The 15,019-nt window shown below is 46.1% G+C and overlaps 6 protein-coding genes across 6 annotated transcripts; 2 read left to right on the top strand and 4 right to left on the bottom strand.

Annotated features, from left to right (window-relative positions):
• Positions 1–17: 17 nt before the first annotated feature.
• N7487_003654 (uncharacterized protein) lies at positions 18–323 on the bottom strand (the record flags this gene model as incomplete). Its single annotated transcript, XM_056871401.1, has 1 exon — positions 18–323. One exon carries the CDS (start codon positions 321–323, stop codon positions 18–20), a length of 306 nt encoding a protein of 101 aa, XP_056729121.1.
• A 2,648-nt stretch (positions 324–2,971) lies between these two features.
• Positions 2,972–3,798, top strand: N7487_003653 (uncharacterized protein; the record flags this gene model as incomplete). The annotated part of the gene is made up of 3 exons (XM_056871400.1): positions 2,972–3,023; positions 3,128–3,371; positions 3,477–3,798. The coding sequence occupies 3 exons, from the start codon at positions 2,972–2,974 to the stop codon at positions 3,796–3,798; spliced, it is 618 nt and encodes a 205-aa protein (XP_056729120.1).
• A 1,059-nt stretch (positions 3,799–4,857) lies between these two features.
• On the bottom strand, positions 4,858–5,461 carry N7487_003652 (GFA family protein; the record flags this gene model as incomplete). Its single annotated transcript, XM_056871399.1, has 2 exons — positions 4,858–5,280; positions 5,345–5,461. 2 exons carry the CDS (start codon positions 5,459–5,461, stop codon positions 4,858–4,860), a joined length of 540 nt encoding a protein of 179 aa, XP_056729119.1.
• A 656-nt stretch (positions 5,462–6,117) lies between these two features.
• Positions 6,118–6,936, bottom strand: N7487_003651 (uncharacterized protein; the record flags this gene model as incomplete). The annotated part of the gene is made up of 1 exon (XM_056871398.1): positions 6,118–6,936. One exon carries the CDS (start codon positions 6,934–6,936, stop codon positions 6,118–6,120), a length of 819 nt encoding a protein of 272 aa, XP_056729118.1.
• A 474-nt stretch (positions 6,937–7,410) lies between these two features.
• Positions 7,411–8,835, bottom strand: N7487_003650 (uncharacterized protein; the record flags this gene model as incomplete). The annotated part of the gene is made up of 3 exons (XM_056871397.1): positions 7,411–8,354; positions 8,420–8,512; positions 8,565–8,835. The coding sequence occupies 3 exons, from the start codon at positions 8,833–8,835 to the stop codon at positions 7,411–7,413; spliced, it is 1,308 nt and encodes a 435-aa protein (XP_056729117.1).
• Positions 8,836–10,545: 1,710 nt separating this feature from the next.
• On the top strand, positions 10,546–12,365 carry N7487_003649 (uncharacterized protein; the record flags this gene model as incomplete). The annotated part of the gene is made up of 4 exons (XM_056871396.1): positions 10,546–11,175; positions 11,285–11,484; positions 11,541–12,115; positions 12,169–12,365. The coding sequence occupies 4 exons, from the start codon at positions 10,546–10,548 to the stop codon at positions 12,363–12,365; spliced, it is 1,602 nt and encodes a 533-aa protein (XP_056729116.1).
• Positions 12,366–15,019: the final 2,654 nt, after the last annotated feature.

Raw genomic sequence — 15,019 nt, 5'->3', positions numbered from 1 at the left:
CTCTAACCCTTCTATTGCTATAGTGTCTGCTTATCTGGTAATTTGATTGGGCTTTTCGATTCCTTCCTCATTTTCCTCGGCGCCGTCTTCGATCCATTCATCCTCCCCGGTGTCTGGTACCAGCCTTCCTGAATTAGCCCCAGGGCCATTTCGATACCGCCGATCTCGGCTGCGTACACGGTGGGTATGCCATCGTCACCCATCTGGCATGCCCTTTCGACACTAAACGTGTCCACCACGGCTGCAGCGCCGATGCGCCCGGAATATTTACTTCCCCCGGTGAATATGTGGGGGGTGCCCAGTCCTCTCGCCTTGTCGTACATTGTTCTCGCCACTCCATGGCCTTCGAGGCACACTCTGGATGGTGCAGGCCATGGCGCCTGGGTAAATGCTTGTCGGCTTCCCCACGCACCTGGTGGCACAACATCCCGGGAAATTTGTAGGTATTTACCATTCTTTCATATCTGCGCCTCTATTGGCGTGCATACTTCCTTTGACGTGTCGGCTGTGTTTCGAGCGATGATCAGAAGCACTACCTTCTATTGAAATGCAGGTAGAGGTTGTAAAAATCATAAGCTTGTTGCTCAGTACCTACTTTTGGCCTAAGTGCTTCTTCTATAGCTCGGTATCTGTGTTTCTCTTTCCCTATCTTCTATAGCCTCCATATACTCAATAAATTCTGAATCGTCATCCCCTCTATGATCCCCGAGTGGACCCCAAAGTCTCACCAGAGTTCAACCGCTTCGTCATATATCTAGGCTGATTTCCCTCGTAGGCTGCCGGTTATCTACCTTTCATCGCATGGTACTTCAAGGCGATGGCAGCGTCTCACCCTCTAGGCTATCCCGCCGTCATGGTCCTGAAAGGAGTCTAATAGTATGTGCATAATATCCTCGGCCCCTGTTCACCCTCCAATCGATAACGGGTACACTCCATCCATAACCCATATTAGTGCTGTGCATGCTGTCGTGGGGGACCATGTTCATTATCCAGCCCAGCCGGTGTCCAAGACTACCACGGGCTCCAGGTTGACAACGGAACGGTTCAAGGAGAGGGAATATGGCTCTGTATCGGATGGTCAGACAAGTCAATAAATTGTTTTGCACCTTCCAGCGATCGAGACTGGTGGTGTTGAGTCGGAGGGCCAACAGATCACACCTAAGAAGGTCGATTGAGGGGATCCACAGGCTGATAAAGCGAAGCTGGGAATGGGATGATCGCAGTAGCTCACAATATCACCACAGTATGATCTGGACATCTTGCTCTTTGTGCGGCTGGTGTGTCCGCATTGTATCTTCAGTAAAATTCCTCGTGTGGGGACAATGTAACCTCAGACCTGATACATACTTGAACCCACTCGCGGATTTTAGCAACATACAATCTATGACACCATTATGCAGATGCATCGTTAACCCCTTTCACTACGTTAAGTGGCTCACATGCAGCAACTTCATAGGCCCCTCCGAGGTCTATGTTTATCCGATGCCAAGACGGGTCCCGAGGTCGCATTGCATCCATGGAGGACACAACCTTGGGTCGTGCATGTAGGCCATACCAAACACGGCCTAGCGTACAACCTTAATAATCTATAAATCTATAAATCTTACCGCGTCTTGACGATCTGTGTCTTCAGTGGACAGCATGATGCGTTTATATGAGACGCAGCTAGACAGAATAGAAGCCGGGATATAATTCATGTTTCTGAATCGCTACATGGGTGTGGCAATGATATTCTCTAGTGGCATGGGCCTGTAGAGCATAGACACCGTCACATCTTCTTTTTACGTCTTTAGAGACTACACTACTGCCTCAATAATCATGAGAGGTGGGGTCAACTTATCGAGTAAATAGTTGAAGAGGGGAAGTTGAGAAATGGGGGGTCCCCCCAAGGACACCCTAGGTACGAACGTACTCCCGTGCACTTCCCATGCATTTCACGCGTGGTTCTCGTGCAGTTCCCGTGCACTTCGACCCTTGGGGTATAAATACCCCCTCCTGCCACCTCCTCCCTCCTTTTTTTTCTTTCTTCTTCATCTCCCCAACTTCTCATACCATGCACCACAAACAATTTATCAAATATTTTATCCACCCTTGATCTTCCCTCAGGCCTTCCATCATTGGCCTGAGCCTCATGACTTCTTCCATCTTTCTACTTCCACATGCGATGAGATGAAACCTATTATCGCTATGCCCTTGACGCATTGGGCTTTGTCACATCCAAATTCTATTACGTGACTGGTTAGTTCTTCCACCCACTTCCAACTTTTGGTTGCTTTCGTCACTTACATTTATTGTTCAGACAACTGAACCACATCACAACATGTTCCTTCAACATATCTCGCACCTGCCACGCCAGCATTTATTACACGTCTCGCACCTGTCACATCATTCATCACATGTCTGGTTTGTTGTCCCATCCACTTCCAACTTCTGTTTGCTTTCGTTACTGACATTTATTCTTCAGACAACTGAACCACATCACATGTTCCTTCAACATGTCTCGCACCTATCACTTCAACACTCATCACATGTCTCACACCTACCACATCATTTATCACATGTCTGGTTTGTTGTCCCATCCAATTTCATATTCCATGTTTTTTCTTACTGACATTCATCCTTTAGGCAACTCAAGACAATTGTCTTCTTCTTTCACCTTGCACTACAGACATACGCGCTCAACCACGTCCACCCAACAACATCCATCCAATCACGTCCAGTGAAACCATGGGCACTCAATCACATTCGGCCCTCCTGTAACGGTCTTCGGTTTTGCAAGAAGCCACTGGCTGGAAGCAACAGCAAAAACAAAAAGAAAAAAAAAAAAAAAAAAAAGGAACCATCAAAAAAGGAAACAAAGAAAAGCAAAAAGGGAAAAGGAAAAAAGGAAACAAGAAAAACAAGAAAAGAAAGGAGGAAAGGGAAAACAAAAGGGAAGTCTTGAACGATTTCAAGCGACAACCCAATCAACATGACAATACACTTCAGTCAAACATCCATCCAGTCAACCATCCATCCATCCAGTCAATCATCCATCCATCCAGTCAATCATCTATCCATCCAGTCAACCATCCATCCATCCATCCAATCAACCATTCATCCAGCCAATTAATCATGCAATGATCAGCACTTCTATCAACACTTGAATCAATTGTCCAACCATCCAATCAATCAACAATCCTTTCAATTCAATCAACCGCTTCCAGTCTGACTGTGGCGGGCTTTGGCTTCAGGACAATCGGTAGACTGGTCAAGCAACCACTTCGAGCAACCACTTCGAGCACCCACTTCGACCGTCCCTTAAAACCAACCCACCGAACGAACAACATCCACCAGTCTGACCGTGGCGGGCTTCGGCTTCAGGACAATCGGTAGACTGGTGACAGCCCCTTCCACCAACCATCCAACTCGATTACCTACCTCGATTACCTACCCGTGGACCCCAATTACCCACCTCGATGAACAACATCCACTAGTCTAACCGTGGCGGGCTTCAGAGCTTCAGGACAATCGGCAGACTGGTGGCAGCCCCTTCTACCAACCATCCAACTCGATCACCCATCTCAATTACCCACCTCAATTACCCACCTCAATTACCCACCTCAATTACCCACCTCGATGGACAACATCCGCCAGTCTGACCGTGGCGGGCATCGGCTTCAGGACAATCGGCAGACTGGTCAACAATCCACTTTGACGATCCACTTCAATTTGAACAAGCATCCACGTTCTCATACCCGTCCACTTCAATCAAGAATCCACTTTAAACAAACGTCCACAATCGACCATCCATATTAACGCACCCACAATGCACATACAACCTTGGAAGAGGGGGAAATAAAAGAGGTGGTTTTGAACGATAAGAGTCTCCGTAGGAGGGTCTCTGAAGGGCACTTTTCGTCAGGAACAGGTTACAACGTGTACCCAATTTAAAGGAGACTATCAAGGCCGTTTGCTGTGATGGTAAAAAAGAAAAGAATTTTGCTCGAGATCATCGCTTGAACACCATCAGTTGACCACTTCAATCAATCATCCGCATTCAGCCACCCACAACTCTGCCCTTTTCAACATAGCTTGCTCAATTCATAAAAGATTCGTATCCCAGCGCGTGCTGTAGCATGCGTGGTGCTTTCTGTAGGCATAAACTAGAGCTGAAAAGTAAAATTGAGTAGAATCAATAAATGAATCAATCCCAAACAAATTGCCATGAGTCCAGGAAAACAATAACTGTTGGCGCGTATAGTGCCCTTCTAGTCAGTTACTCCGCGATTGGATGCGAGCTGAAGACAACTTTTGTGCCAAGATCGGCTCTTCGATACTTTCATTCCTACTTCCCCGCACTCCGACGGTCAGTTCATTTTCCATTTTTCCTATATCTCTTCTCGTCCAACCAAATGAGTTGCTCTTGTCTATAAACTCGACAAATGCTTTGGCCCAAGTAAATCAGCGCTGCCACTCCGTTGTGGATTTATGCCTCTATGCCTATAATATCTCCAATTTCAGGAGCGACGGGCTGATATGGGCTTGCACGCGCGGCGAGTTACACACTGTCTAGAAATCTCTCGACTGTGGACCGTATTATGCAACTACTAAACACTTGAACAACGGACAAAGGGATGCCCTGACAATATCGTATCGTGGAGTTGCTTCTCGGACACGTTTCAACACCCTAAATAGATGATCCACATTGCTCTTATATGACACTAACGATATACCATAATCGCGCAGCAGTCGTCGTGGTCCTTTTGAAATGGTTTTATGACGCTCCGGCCTTGTTGGATGACGGCGGGTTTTTATTGCTCTGTAGAGCGACGTACCATTTGGATGAATTTTCGTACCTCATCTAAGTAGCCCAATTCAAAGCGAACTCCCAGGCTCTTTTTTCGGACTATACGCCGTCCCCCCAACCTGCCCAACACCTTCCACGTGATGTAACCACCCAACCCGATCCTTCGTAAACTGCTCAATCCTCGGCTTCAATTTAGTCTCATGTAAGTTGAAATCATCCACTGTTCCAAGACGAAGAATACTATGTCCCGGGAATGCCTCGCCGACGCGGTACATGAGCGAACCACACGTTGAACAGAAGAAGTTGGTCATTTTCTTGCCAGAGCCGATTGTCCCAGACTGACCGTAGGACGTGAGATTCTCGCGGCCGCGTAGATGTCTCAGATGTGAGTCTGCAATTATAAAATTGGAGGCGAACATCGAGGCGGTGATTTTTCGGCAGTCTGTACAGTGGCAGAGGAATGTGTCAATTAGACCGGGACCTTCGGTTGGCTATAGCTTGCAGTTAATGTTAGTGATATTTGGATATCGGTATTAAGCTATGTGCTACACGCACGAAGGCAAGTTGTATGGCACCGCAATAGCATGTAGCTGTCGCTTGTTGCTCTTCCGACCAGCCGTCATTTGCGCCGCCGGCTAGGGGGATATAGGGTTTGGATTTATCGGTAGACATATTGTTTGGAACTATCGAGTATTGAAGAGCCTATAACTAATGAGAAAATTATGGAGATATCGTAGCATTTAAAGCAACGTCTTGGATGACAAATCTTATATTATAAATCAACTAGGTGCGGGCAGCAGTTTGGGGCCTGGGACGTTGCAAACCTCGGTCACCGCAAAACCTCGGTATTTCTGACATTATAAACCATCAAGCATAGATACAAGTCAATATAAACGAAAATGGGTTTATATCGTATTTTGAGTTAAGTGAAGCATTTGGGCATGTTAGAAATAATATGAATTTCCGGCAGGTCTTTTATAAAATGAACAGAAACCCCGAACCTTTGATATAAGACGAGTCTCCAAAGATCGAAAAACATATTACTTTTCACCACCGCAATTGAGAAATAATTGAAATAGAATTATTTAATAATACATAAAAGAGCTAGTCACACAGTCTTTGCGATCTCATCCATTGGTTTGGCTCAACACAAAACACCACCAGCTAGCGTGGAAGTTCATATCTCGTATGAGTATGTTCTTGCCTAGGTGGTAGATGAAATCTCAGCCGTTGTTTTGGTCCATTTCTTTGCAAACTAGATGCAGCATCCGTTGCGTAATGATAATATCTTTTTGTCCACTTGGCCGGGCTTCCCGCATAAGTATCTCTTAGTCTAGATGAATTTCCGGACTGGAACCCTCAAGTAGTGTGACTTCATCCCGTGTGACCCGTAGTGACTGCTTAAGCACTAGGCTATCTGACTGTGAGTCGAGTCCAAGACCCCCTGACCACAGTTCAACATCCACCCAAAAGGGTTGCCTGTGGACTTTAAACAGCAAAACCAGTCCAGTGTTGTGGTTGGAGTTGTGGAACCACCATTTGAAATCCTTATGAAAATGACTCTCTGATTCAGAGGGCCCGATTTCAAGGACAAGGGATGGCCAAGTACTAACGATTGTAGAGAGAGAATGTGGCGTTGGGACTATACTGAAATCTGGTTCCTTTCCACAGTGAAGACCTTTCCTCTGTGCAGCACCAGCCCCTCGCCAGTGATCACCAGTACGTGGCAGACCCGCAACGCTCATTGAGTCCGCAAATGAAGCGCAAAAATCGCCAATAAAGCATTCGTGCTGCATGCTAGGCATGATTATGAGTAGTATGTTGTGATTATCGAAAGTGAGTCGCACTCCGCCGGTTTTTTTGTTCAGAAGGTAGGCACGTAGAGCATCGCTCAAGTTGGTAATCAAAAAATATTGGGTCGTCTCCCGATTCGTGTCAATATTCCTTATGATCTCCTCAATCTTTCTGGTTAGAGTCAAACGGTTAATCTCCCTTTCAATGCGTTCAACTTTTTTGACTGTTCGCCGCCTCGTTGGGAGAGCTAAATGTTCAGCGTCATCGGGAATATGGAAGTCTGATTCTGGAGAGGGAAGATTGATGTGGGAATCACGTTCGGAGAAATCGCGAAGTGGTTCGGATGCTGGCATTATTACAGAATCTCTTATTGCGGTGCTCGATGGGTAGGGTAATATGTAGACTTTGGGAGAGTAATAGAAAAGATGACAAGCGTGCGAGGTTGTGTGTCACGGTAAAGCGCAGATTTGAGAGCATGGAATCCACGGATGTGGTCTGGTGATGACGACAGTGTTCTATCACCGTGTGAACAGTCTGTTGGAGAGTCGATGGGTTCCAAAGTTGGACAGTCCCCTCTCAGGATTCCCGCCTAAAACGGGTAGGCGCTGCCCCTTCTAATTAAATCCCTCTTTCTCTCCCAGCCAACTAGGCTTGAGTCAACCAGGCTTAATTCATAACTGCAGTTTTTTTTTTCTTTTACCTTCTCTGCATCATTCTAGCCAGTTGATCCATACTGTCCACAAGATAGGCTTCACTGTGGAAACGAACCGAATTGCAGTGTTCTGTATGATTTCCCTTGGTGTCTCGAATAGTATATAGATAAAATTCTAGAATCTTATCCCCCAACCCCATCCTTTGCAAATGCCACGAGATATAACAAACGCAATTGTGGAGGAAAAATAGAGAACACCACCAAAGATAATCAACCCATAATACTCCCCACTATTATGCTGCTGAATAGCGCCTGCAATCGGGATAGCGATGAGGGTGCCAAAGCTCACTATAGTCCATGTAGTTCCAACTCTTTTCCCATAGTCTTGAATTTCACAGACTTGAGAAATGCACACCGGTGCAATACTGATAGCCGAGCCACTCCAGAAGCCGAACAACACAGCATAGCTAATGACAATCCCCAAGCTGTCGGGATCGACTAGATCCCCCGAAAGCCAAAGGGCGAGAGTGAGTAAGGAACATATCAAGCAACTCATGATCATGGCGTTAAATCGACCTAGCCGATCAGCCACCAGTCCTGGTAGGAAGCGTCCGAACACAGCGCCGAGGTTAAGAAAGACAAGAACTGCATAAGACAACTGTTCATCGAAGCCGGCATGAAGTGTGTAGGAAGTGATGTAGGCGATTGGAATGAAAGCCGAAAATTCAGCAAAAAAGACACTTAGCGTCGCAGATGCATATTTGATGTCTTTGAGAGCCTTGAAATCGACGGTCGTGACTGATTTCTTGGGAGGAAGTCTAGTTCGAACTGTGAGACATGCAATTGAACAGGTCACTGCACATACTAGAGCGATTATACGAATCGCCCATTCAAACCCAATGTGAGGAGCTGCAAAAAGAATGATCAAGGGAAATATGCAACCCCCAACGCCGCCTGCTGTGCAGGCCACTCCGGTTGCCCAGCCACGTCGAACATTAAACCAATGACCAACAGCCGCCAATGGAGGCGTGAAAAGTGTGCTGGCTGATATTCCGCCAAGGACACTGAATGACAGAAATATCTGATAATATTCTTGTTGGCCGTTAGGATTTGTTTCCTCTTTGGGGGTTCGCAGCGAAGTTAATGCGACAGGGGAGAGACATGAGTAGATATTAGGAACACACCATGACTGAAGCTCAACAAAATCAATGAAAGTACTATCCCAATAGAGCCGGGGAGTACCACGTATAGAGGTCCGTGGGAATCAAGGATGGCACCTGAAGTGGTAGTTAGCTCAAAATGCATTCGATCTGACGGGAAGGTCGTTACCAAATTGGGCACCTCCCAAGAAAAGGAAAAAGGTGTAGGCTCCATAAATCCAACCGATGCTTGATTCCGAGTAATCCTTGAGTTGGTGGGTACTTGTCCAAGGTTGTAGAGTGCCTAGGCTGTTTAAAAGTCCCATAGAGGGAATCATTGCACACCAAGCTCCCAGAACCACAGACCATGCCCTTAGCCCGCCTTCGGGGTACTGGTCATGTTCTGACTCAGGTGAAATTCGAGGCGGGTCGCACTCCTGAGAGTCGCTTTCCTGCTTCATTTTCAAGACAATGAATGGCAAGGAGGCGCGCCTTTCCGAATGATTCAAGTATAGATGCTTCGTTTCGAATGATTCACAGCATCGAGGTACTTATTCTGAACTAGGGACCTGTGGAATTATCGATGATTGAGACCTGGAATATTGTCAGGTTCTCATGAGGTTCAATTTCCCTCGAATTCCCAATTTCCAACAAAAACCGTTATCTTAAGCCCCACCTAATGCTTTAACCAAAAAGGGAAGATATAGGTACATAGTGGGTACGGCAGCCATAATAGAGTATAAAAAAGCTCTGGCTATACGCGGATAGTTAAATAAAAAGTATAGTAAGTATGATCTTACTACCGAAAGAAAGATAAGATCCTTTCTTAAGATTAAACCCTCAATATCATTTAATAGAGACCCTATTATATGACCCATTTTAAGTCGCTAAGAGGAGACCCGTAAATCAGAGTTCGTCTGGTCCCACAGAGCCCGAAATTCTGCCCACTTTCCTCGCTAGACTTTTGATTGGATAATTCGGTGTCCGCGGGCTCCGACCACCCGTACGGATTGAGACATCTTGCAACCGACCTCTGGAACCTAACAATGTCTGTTTGCAAATTCAACATGAGACCATGCTAATACTACTCTATCAACTATAATGTTGAGGAGAACACCATCGCCATGACTGTATGGAATGCAAACATTAATGAGTCCAGGGTCTATGAGCAGAAGTCTTTAGCAAGTCGATGGTCCACTATTGCGGTGCAGTTGGATGGAACCCGTCCGGCGCAAATGAACTCGGACTACGAAGTCGGCAATCTACTGGCTTAGGTGAACCGAAGCTTTCTGCTAGTGATACATCTGAACGGCCCGTATCGAATAGCACTTCGGAGAATCGACCAGTGCCGCATACCGCTAGGTTCCTCGCTGTTTTCCTAATTAAACTTCGCTATCAAGTTTGAGCAAGCCTTTTTTAGGCAATCTTTAATGCATCATGTCACCGCTCTGCCTTCGCGCACGGATCCAAATAGCCTCAACTGATTACCTATCTGCGCATAACTTTAGCTCACGAATAAGCTGGGTATTGAAACCACTAGTGCGGATGGTAGATATCAAACTTTCATTGTATTGCAGGGGATGCAGCAGGTAATGCAATCTGCTGTGAAGGTTTCGTACGATGATACACTCGCTTCGATATAATTAACTGGGTACTTTTAGTGCAAACCCGGACTCACAAGTTTGCAGTCCAAAGAGCCTCCGTTCAAAAGTTTTAATAGACAACGAGCTAATATGAAAACTAATATATATACGATCTCTCTTAGGCAGGGATCTGACGACATATGTGCACTACTAGGCGCTCGTGTCTTTGGTCATTATGGGATTATGTTGTCCTATATGACATGGATCCATCCATGGATGGATTGACTAGAGCACTGACCAGCAAAATAAAATAAAACACGAAAAACAATGATCCACTGGGACCCTGAATCTAGTGCGGTAGAGCAAAAGTCTTAAATGATTAAATTCCCTTTTTTCCCCCTTCTTTTTTCTTCCAGTGCCCAAACCAACAATCATACCACGACTACCACCCCTACAGCAATTTTCCAAGTGTAAACCTGATTCACTGCCCAGGCGCCTCTTCAAAATCAACACATAACCTTGATTTCTTCATTGTATTCGAAGCCTCACCCTTGCACCACTTCGGCTTTGCCCTTCCCGCTCGCGCCCATGCCCCCTTTGCAACCCCCCAAAGATGAGCTTCCGCGGGCAGCCCTAGCCGACAGCGAATGCAACAAGTCCGAACATGAAGTAAACGATAAAGCAGTGGCGGATCGCACCCTTGAGATACTAGGATACACCGCTGAGCTCAGCCGGAATAGGTCCACCTGGAATGTTGTTTTTATGTGCTTCATCCTATCCTCTGTACCTTACGGGATTTCAACCACCTTCACGTACCCGTTAGCAGGAGGAGGTCCTGCTAATGTTATCTGGGGCTGGATTGCTGTGTGTCTGATTATTCTCTGCGTAGCTGCTTCGCTGGCCGAGATCACCTCGGTTTTCCCCACGGCCGGTGGTGTCTACTACCAAACATTTGTCTTGTCACCTCCCTGGTGCCGACATATCTTTGCCTGGATCTGCGGCTGGGCTTATACGACAGGCCAGATAATGATCACACTGTCAGTCAATTTCGCAACCACACAGTTTTTTATCGCAAGTCTCAATGTCTTTGAGAAGTCGCCCGGAGTCGGTATCACCGACCATTTCCAAGCATATCATGTGTTCCTGATCTTTCTGGCGATTACCCTTGTATGCCATGCAATCCCTGCATTAGGCAACAAATGGCTGCCCTTGCTAGAGGTACGTAAATCCAACACCCGATGGATTCTTTCCAAGGCGAACGAGAGCTTCATTTATTCTGTCCATTCCTTCCTCACACATGTACCTAACTAACCCTTTTTCTTTATAGCAATTTGCAATTTTCTGGACTATAGCTGGCGTCATTGCTATCGTCGTCTGCATCCTGGTCCTTGCGAAGGAGGGCAGACATTCAGCCGACTGGGTCTTCACAAATTTCGAGCCGCAGGCCGGCTGGCCTGCGGGCTGGTCATTCTGCGTCGGTCTTTTGCAAGCCTCGTGGGCAACCTCAGCCACAGGAATGATCATCTCGTAAGATTCTTTCCACATTCAACACCTCTTGAGCTAACCCGGGTTAATCTACGTAGAATGTGTGAAGAGGTGCGTCAGCCTGCTGTTCAAGTACCCAAGGCTATGGTTAGAACCGTAGCGATCAATATGATCGTCGGTCTAATACTTTTGATACCCATCTGTTTTGTGTTGCCGGATATAAGTGCGCTGATCGCCTCAGGCCAGCCAGTGCCGCCAACTTTGAAATCAGCCACTGGTAGTTCCGTCGGTGCCTTTTGCTTGCTCATCCCATTGTTGGTACTTGGCCTAATCTGTGGTATTGGTTGTGCCACAGCCACAAGTCGATGCACTTGGGCGTTTGCGCGAGACGGCGCAATCCCCGGATCCAATTGGTTGAGAATCGTCAACAAGCGCTTAGATATCCCACTAAATGCTATGGTGATGGGCATGGTTGTTGAGATACTCTTGGGATTAGTGTACTTTGGATCTAACGCGGCATTCAGTGCCTTCTCCGGTGTGGGTATTATTTTACTGACTCTCAGCTATGGTTGCCCCGTGGCTGTATCGCTGATTATACAACGCCGTCGGGATATCAAGCATGGTATTTTCTATCTCGGTCATCTCGGCATCTTCTGCAACATCGTTACTGTTGGTTCGTTTTCCCTTTGTCATACATGTTCATATCTCATTAACACTCCCTGCTAGCGTGGACCCTCTTGGCCATTCCCTTGTTCTGCATGCCGACTTTCAAATATGTCACTGTCAACACAATGAACTACGCAGCTGTTGGATTCGTGGGCATTGTACTTATCTCAGCACTATGGTACTGGGCTTGGGGATATGAAAACTATGCTGGTCCACCTACTGACGGGTTGAATCGTCACGATGAGGAATCTGAATGATGTGCTATCCAAACTCGTCGTTATTCAGATAATTCTGCATTGCGTACAAATTAGGCTCAAAATGGTAAGAGCCGCGGACTCTCGTACAACTAGCCTTTAACGGACAAGCAGAGTTCACAAAACGAGCTTTGCAGGAGCACCGTGATGGCAGGACAGAGTTCTTGGGGATGCGAATGGACGGAATTTGTAAAGAGCGCATTGGAACCACACGAATCAAATCTTGTATTGTTCGCTTGACTTAAAGTGAATCATGCATGTCTAGTGTATTCAAAGGGTCGGGTACACGTGTAACGAAAGAGTAGCTACACAAATTCCATTTTCTCATTGTTCAAATTCTTGTCGCTCCTATGGAATCAATAATTCTCAAAAGAAATAAACGCAGGGCTTTTTTAACTATGTAATTGAATATTGAAATATTTGTGTAGTAAAGCCTAGTTTGATGAAAAGCCTTCGGCTCATGGCAATTACTTCAATAAACCAAATCTCGCTATAATGCAAGGGAGGCATATTGAGAAAATATTTATGAAAGGCACATCTCAAGTAACACAGTTCGTAAAGAACTGTATATACTGCGTGATGTTCTTTGCAAAGAATATGTACACATGACACCACCAAATCACTTAAAACACCACTCTTTGCTTCCTCCTCTTGGTCATTGTTTTAACAGTAGGGTTAATAAATGTCTCCGAACCAAAGGGATTGTCCGCTTTACGGCCTTCAGCGGTGAACTTCCAAATCATACTTCATAAGCAGGAAGGTCAGTACAACCCCAATCTCATTGGCGGCAAATAATCGTCCAGGGCAAAAATGCTTGCCGTAAACAAAGACAATGTGCTCTGGTGAAGGCGAGGCAAATTACCAGCGATGTTCCTGCCCAGGCCCTTGACACATCTTCAAAGATCTGTCGCCTTCGTATTTATAGGGCTCATGGAAGACACTTCCATCACGCATCTGGTAGATGCCAACTATTGTAAGAGCCCCTTTAGGAATTCAGGTACCATCTGACAGGGTGGCGGGGGTTACAGCCATATGGTGCATTGCAGCTTGGTGCAGAAAGTGGTATATTAGCAAACTGTTGTTCCCAACGAGCCGAAAAATAAATTCGCACCAAGATCTAGTGTCTTTACGATTCCTTCATCGCACTATCCATGAGTTTCAAAATTTGCAGTGCCTTCTTCGACCAACCTTTTTCCGCCACAGCCAAAGTTATTTCTTCATATAGGGGCTCAAAGTACTCAGGATTGGCACACATGTCGTTGGTGAGGCTGCTTACCCTTTCGGTCGTGGTATGAATGGCCGCGGGCGAGAGGCTAATTCAATCAAGTGCTGCATTGTAGGGCTTCCCTACAGCGCTTTCATCCATCCACCTAATAGTGTCTTCAATCTTGGAAGGACTTTGTCCGCCATCGCGTCGACGGCGATTTTCGCTGTGGGGTCTCTCGATAACAATTGGTTTGATACATACTCTTTAGCACTCTAACAAAGGTCGAGAGTCTGGGCATTGAGCCGAGACAAAAAAGTATGGTGCGGAAGGTCCTGATGTTGAAACCAATCCTTGCTAAAACAGCATTTTCGCCATGAAGTAAGTACTTTATGTATGGATAAGCGGTTGGATTATATAACTACTCAGGCTATCAGTGAGTCCTTTAAACTGTTTTCGGCTTGGTTTAGGTGGAGTTTTCCGTATTTATTTCTTCAAAAGTCGATGCAACAGTTGGAAATATACCTCATGCTGTTGGTTCAAGGACTTTCAGCAGCCCACATTTCTAGAAGTCCGCCAACTTTCGTCCACACTTTATCACAAAACAAATTCCAGTCCTTGACGATCTAATAGAAGAGTATGTTTTCGCCGGCGTTAGAGAGTGTTAAAATTAACATGCCCGTTGCACTTGGCTCCAACATGGGATATTTGTATACTAACAAGGGATATATTGAATCTAATATTCTAACCATATTCTAACCACGTGGTAGATTTAATGTATAGTGGGCGATGACGTCTGTGGGGATCTCGGCCGTTCCGAACGTAAATGCCTGGTGCTAGATTGTTCGAAATTCACACCTCTACTAAATCTCGTATTCATAGATGAGATAGTTATATTTTTTACACAACACAGTATATAAAAAGAAGAACGGACGTCCGATATCGCGGAGAGAAGGATGAATCACCAGGGCTTGGCAATAACCCCACATTGACGAATATTTTGACCCAGATAGGCTTAGCGTTGTCATTCGAAGGGCGCGCAAGTGCATTTTGGGGGATCCGTTTGGTTTTTGTCCATCCACTCAAAGAAGCCTTTCTTCTCTCCGCTCACTCCGTGTGGACTTCTCGAATTAACTCCTTCTTTTGTCATCCGAGTTTGATATATGCGGTGGATACCTGAGCATGTGCTTCGCATGCTTATCGTGAAAAACAAAAGCCACACGGGGTTTGCCTTGGAGCGGTCCATGCCGAGTCACCGGAAATCTCAGCGGCTGAATGGTGCCCACCTCTAGTTCCAAGGTCACGGAGCTCCACCCAAATTGATTATTCGCCCATCTCGCCCTACCCCAGGCTAACCTTGGAAGGTGCTTTCGGCCAGTTTTCATCTGACCGACTCTTCTCTTGCTTTCCACGGTGCCCTTCGTTCTTCTATTCATTCTGTTGGTTCTGAAAA

This window comes from Penicillium crustosum, assembly GCF_028827405.1.
Source record: "Penicillium crustosum strain IBT 35664 chromosome Unknown utg000002l_segment0_segment0, whole genome shotgun sequence".
Taxonomy (NCBI): Eukaryota; Fungi; Ascomycota; class Eurotiomycetes; order Eurotiales; family Aspergillaceae; genus Penicillium; species Penicillium crustosum.
The sequence above is the reverse complement of the archived record's forward strand: the minus strand, read 5'-3'. Positions and strand labels throughout refer to the sequence as shown.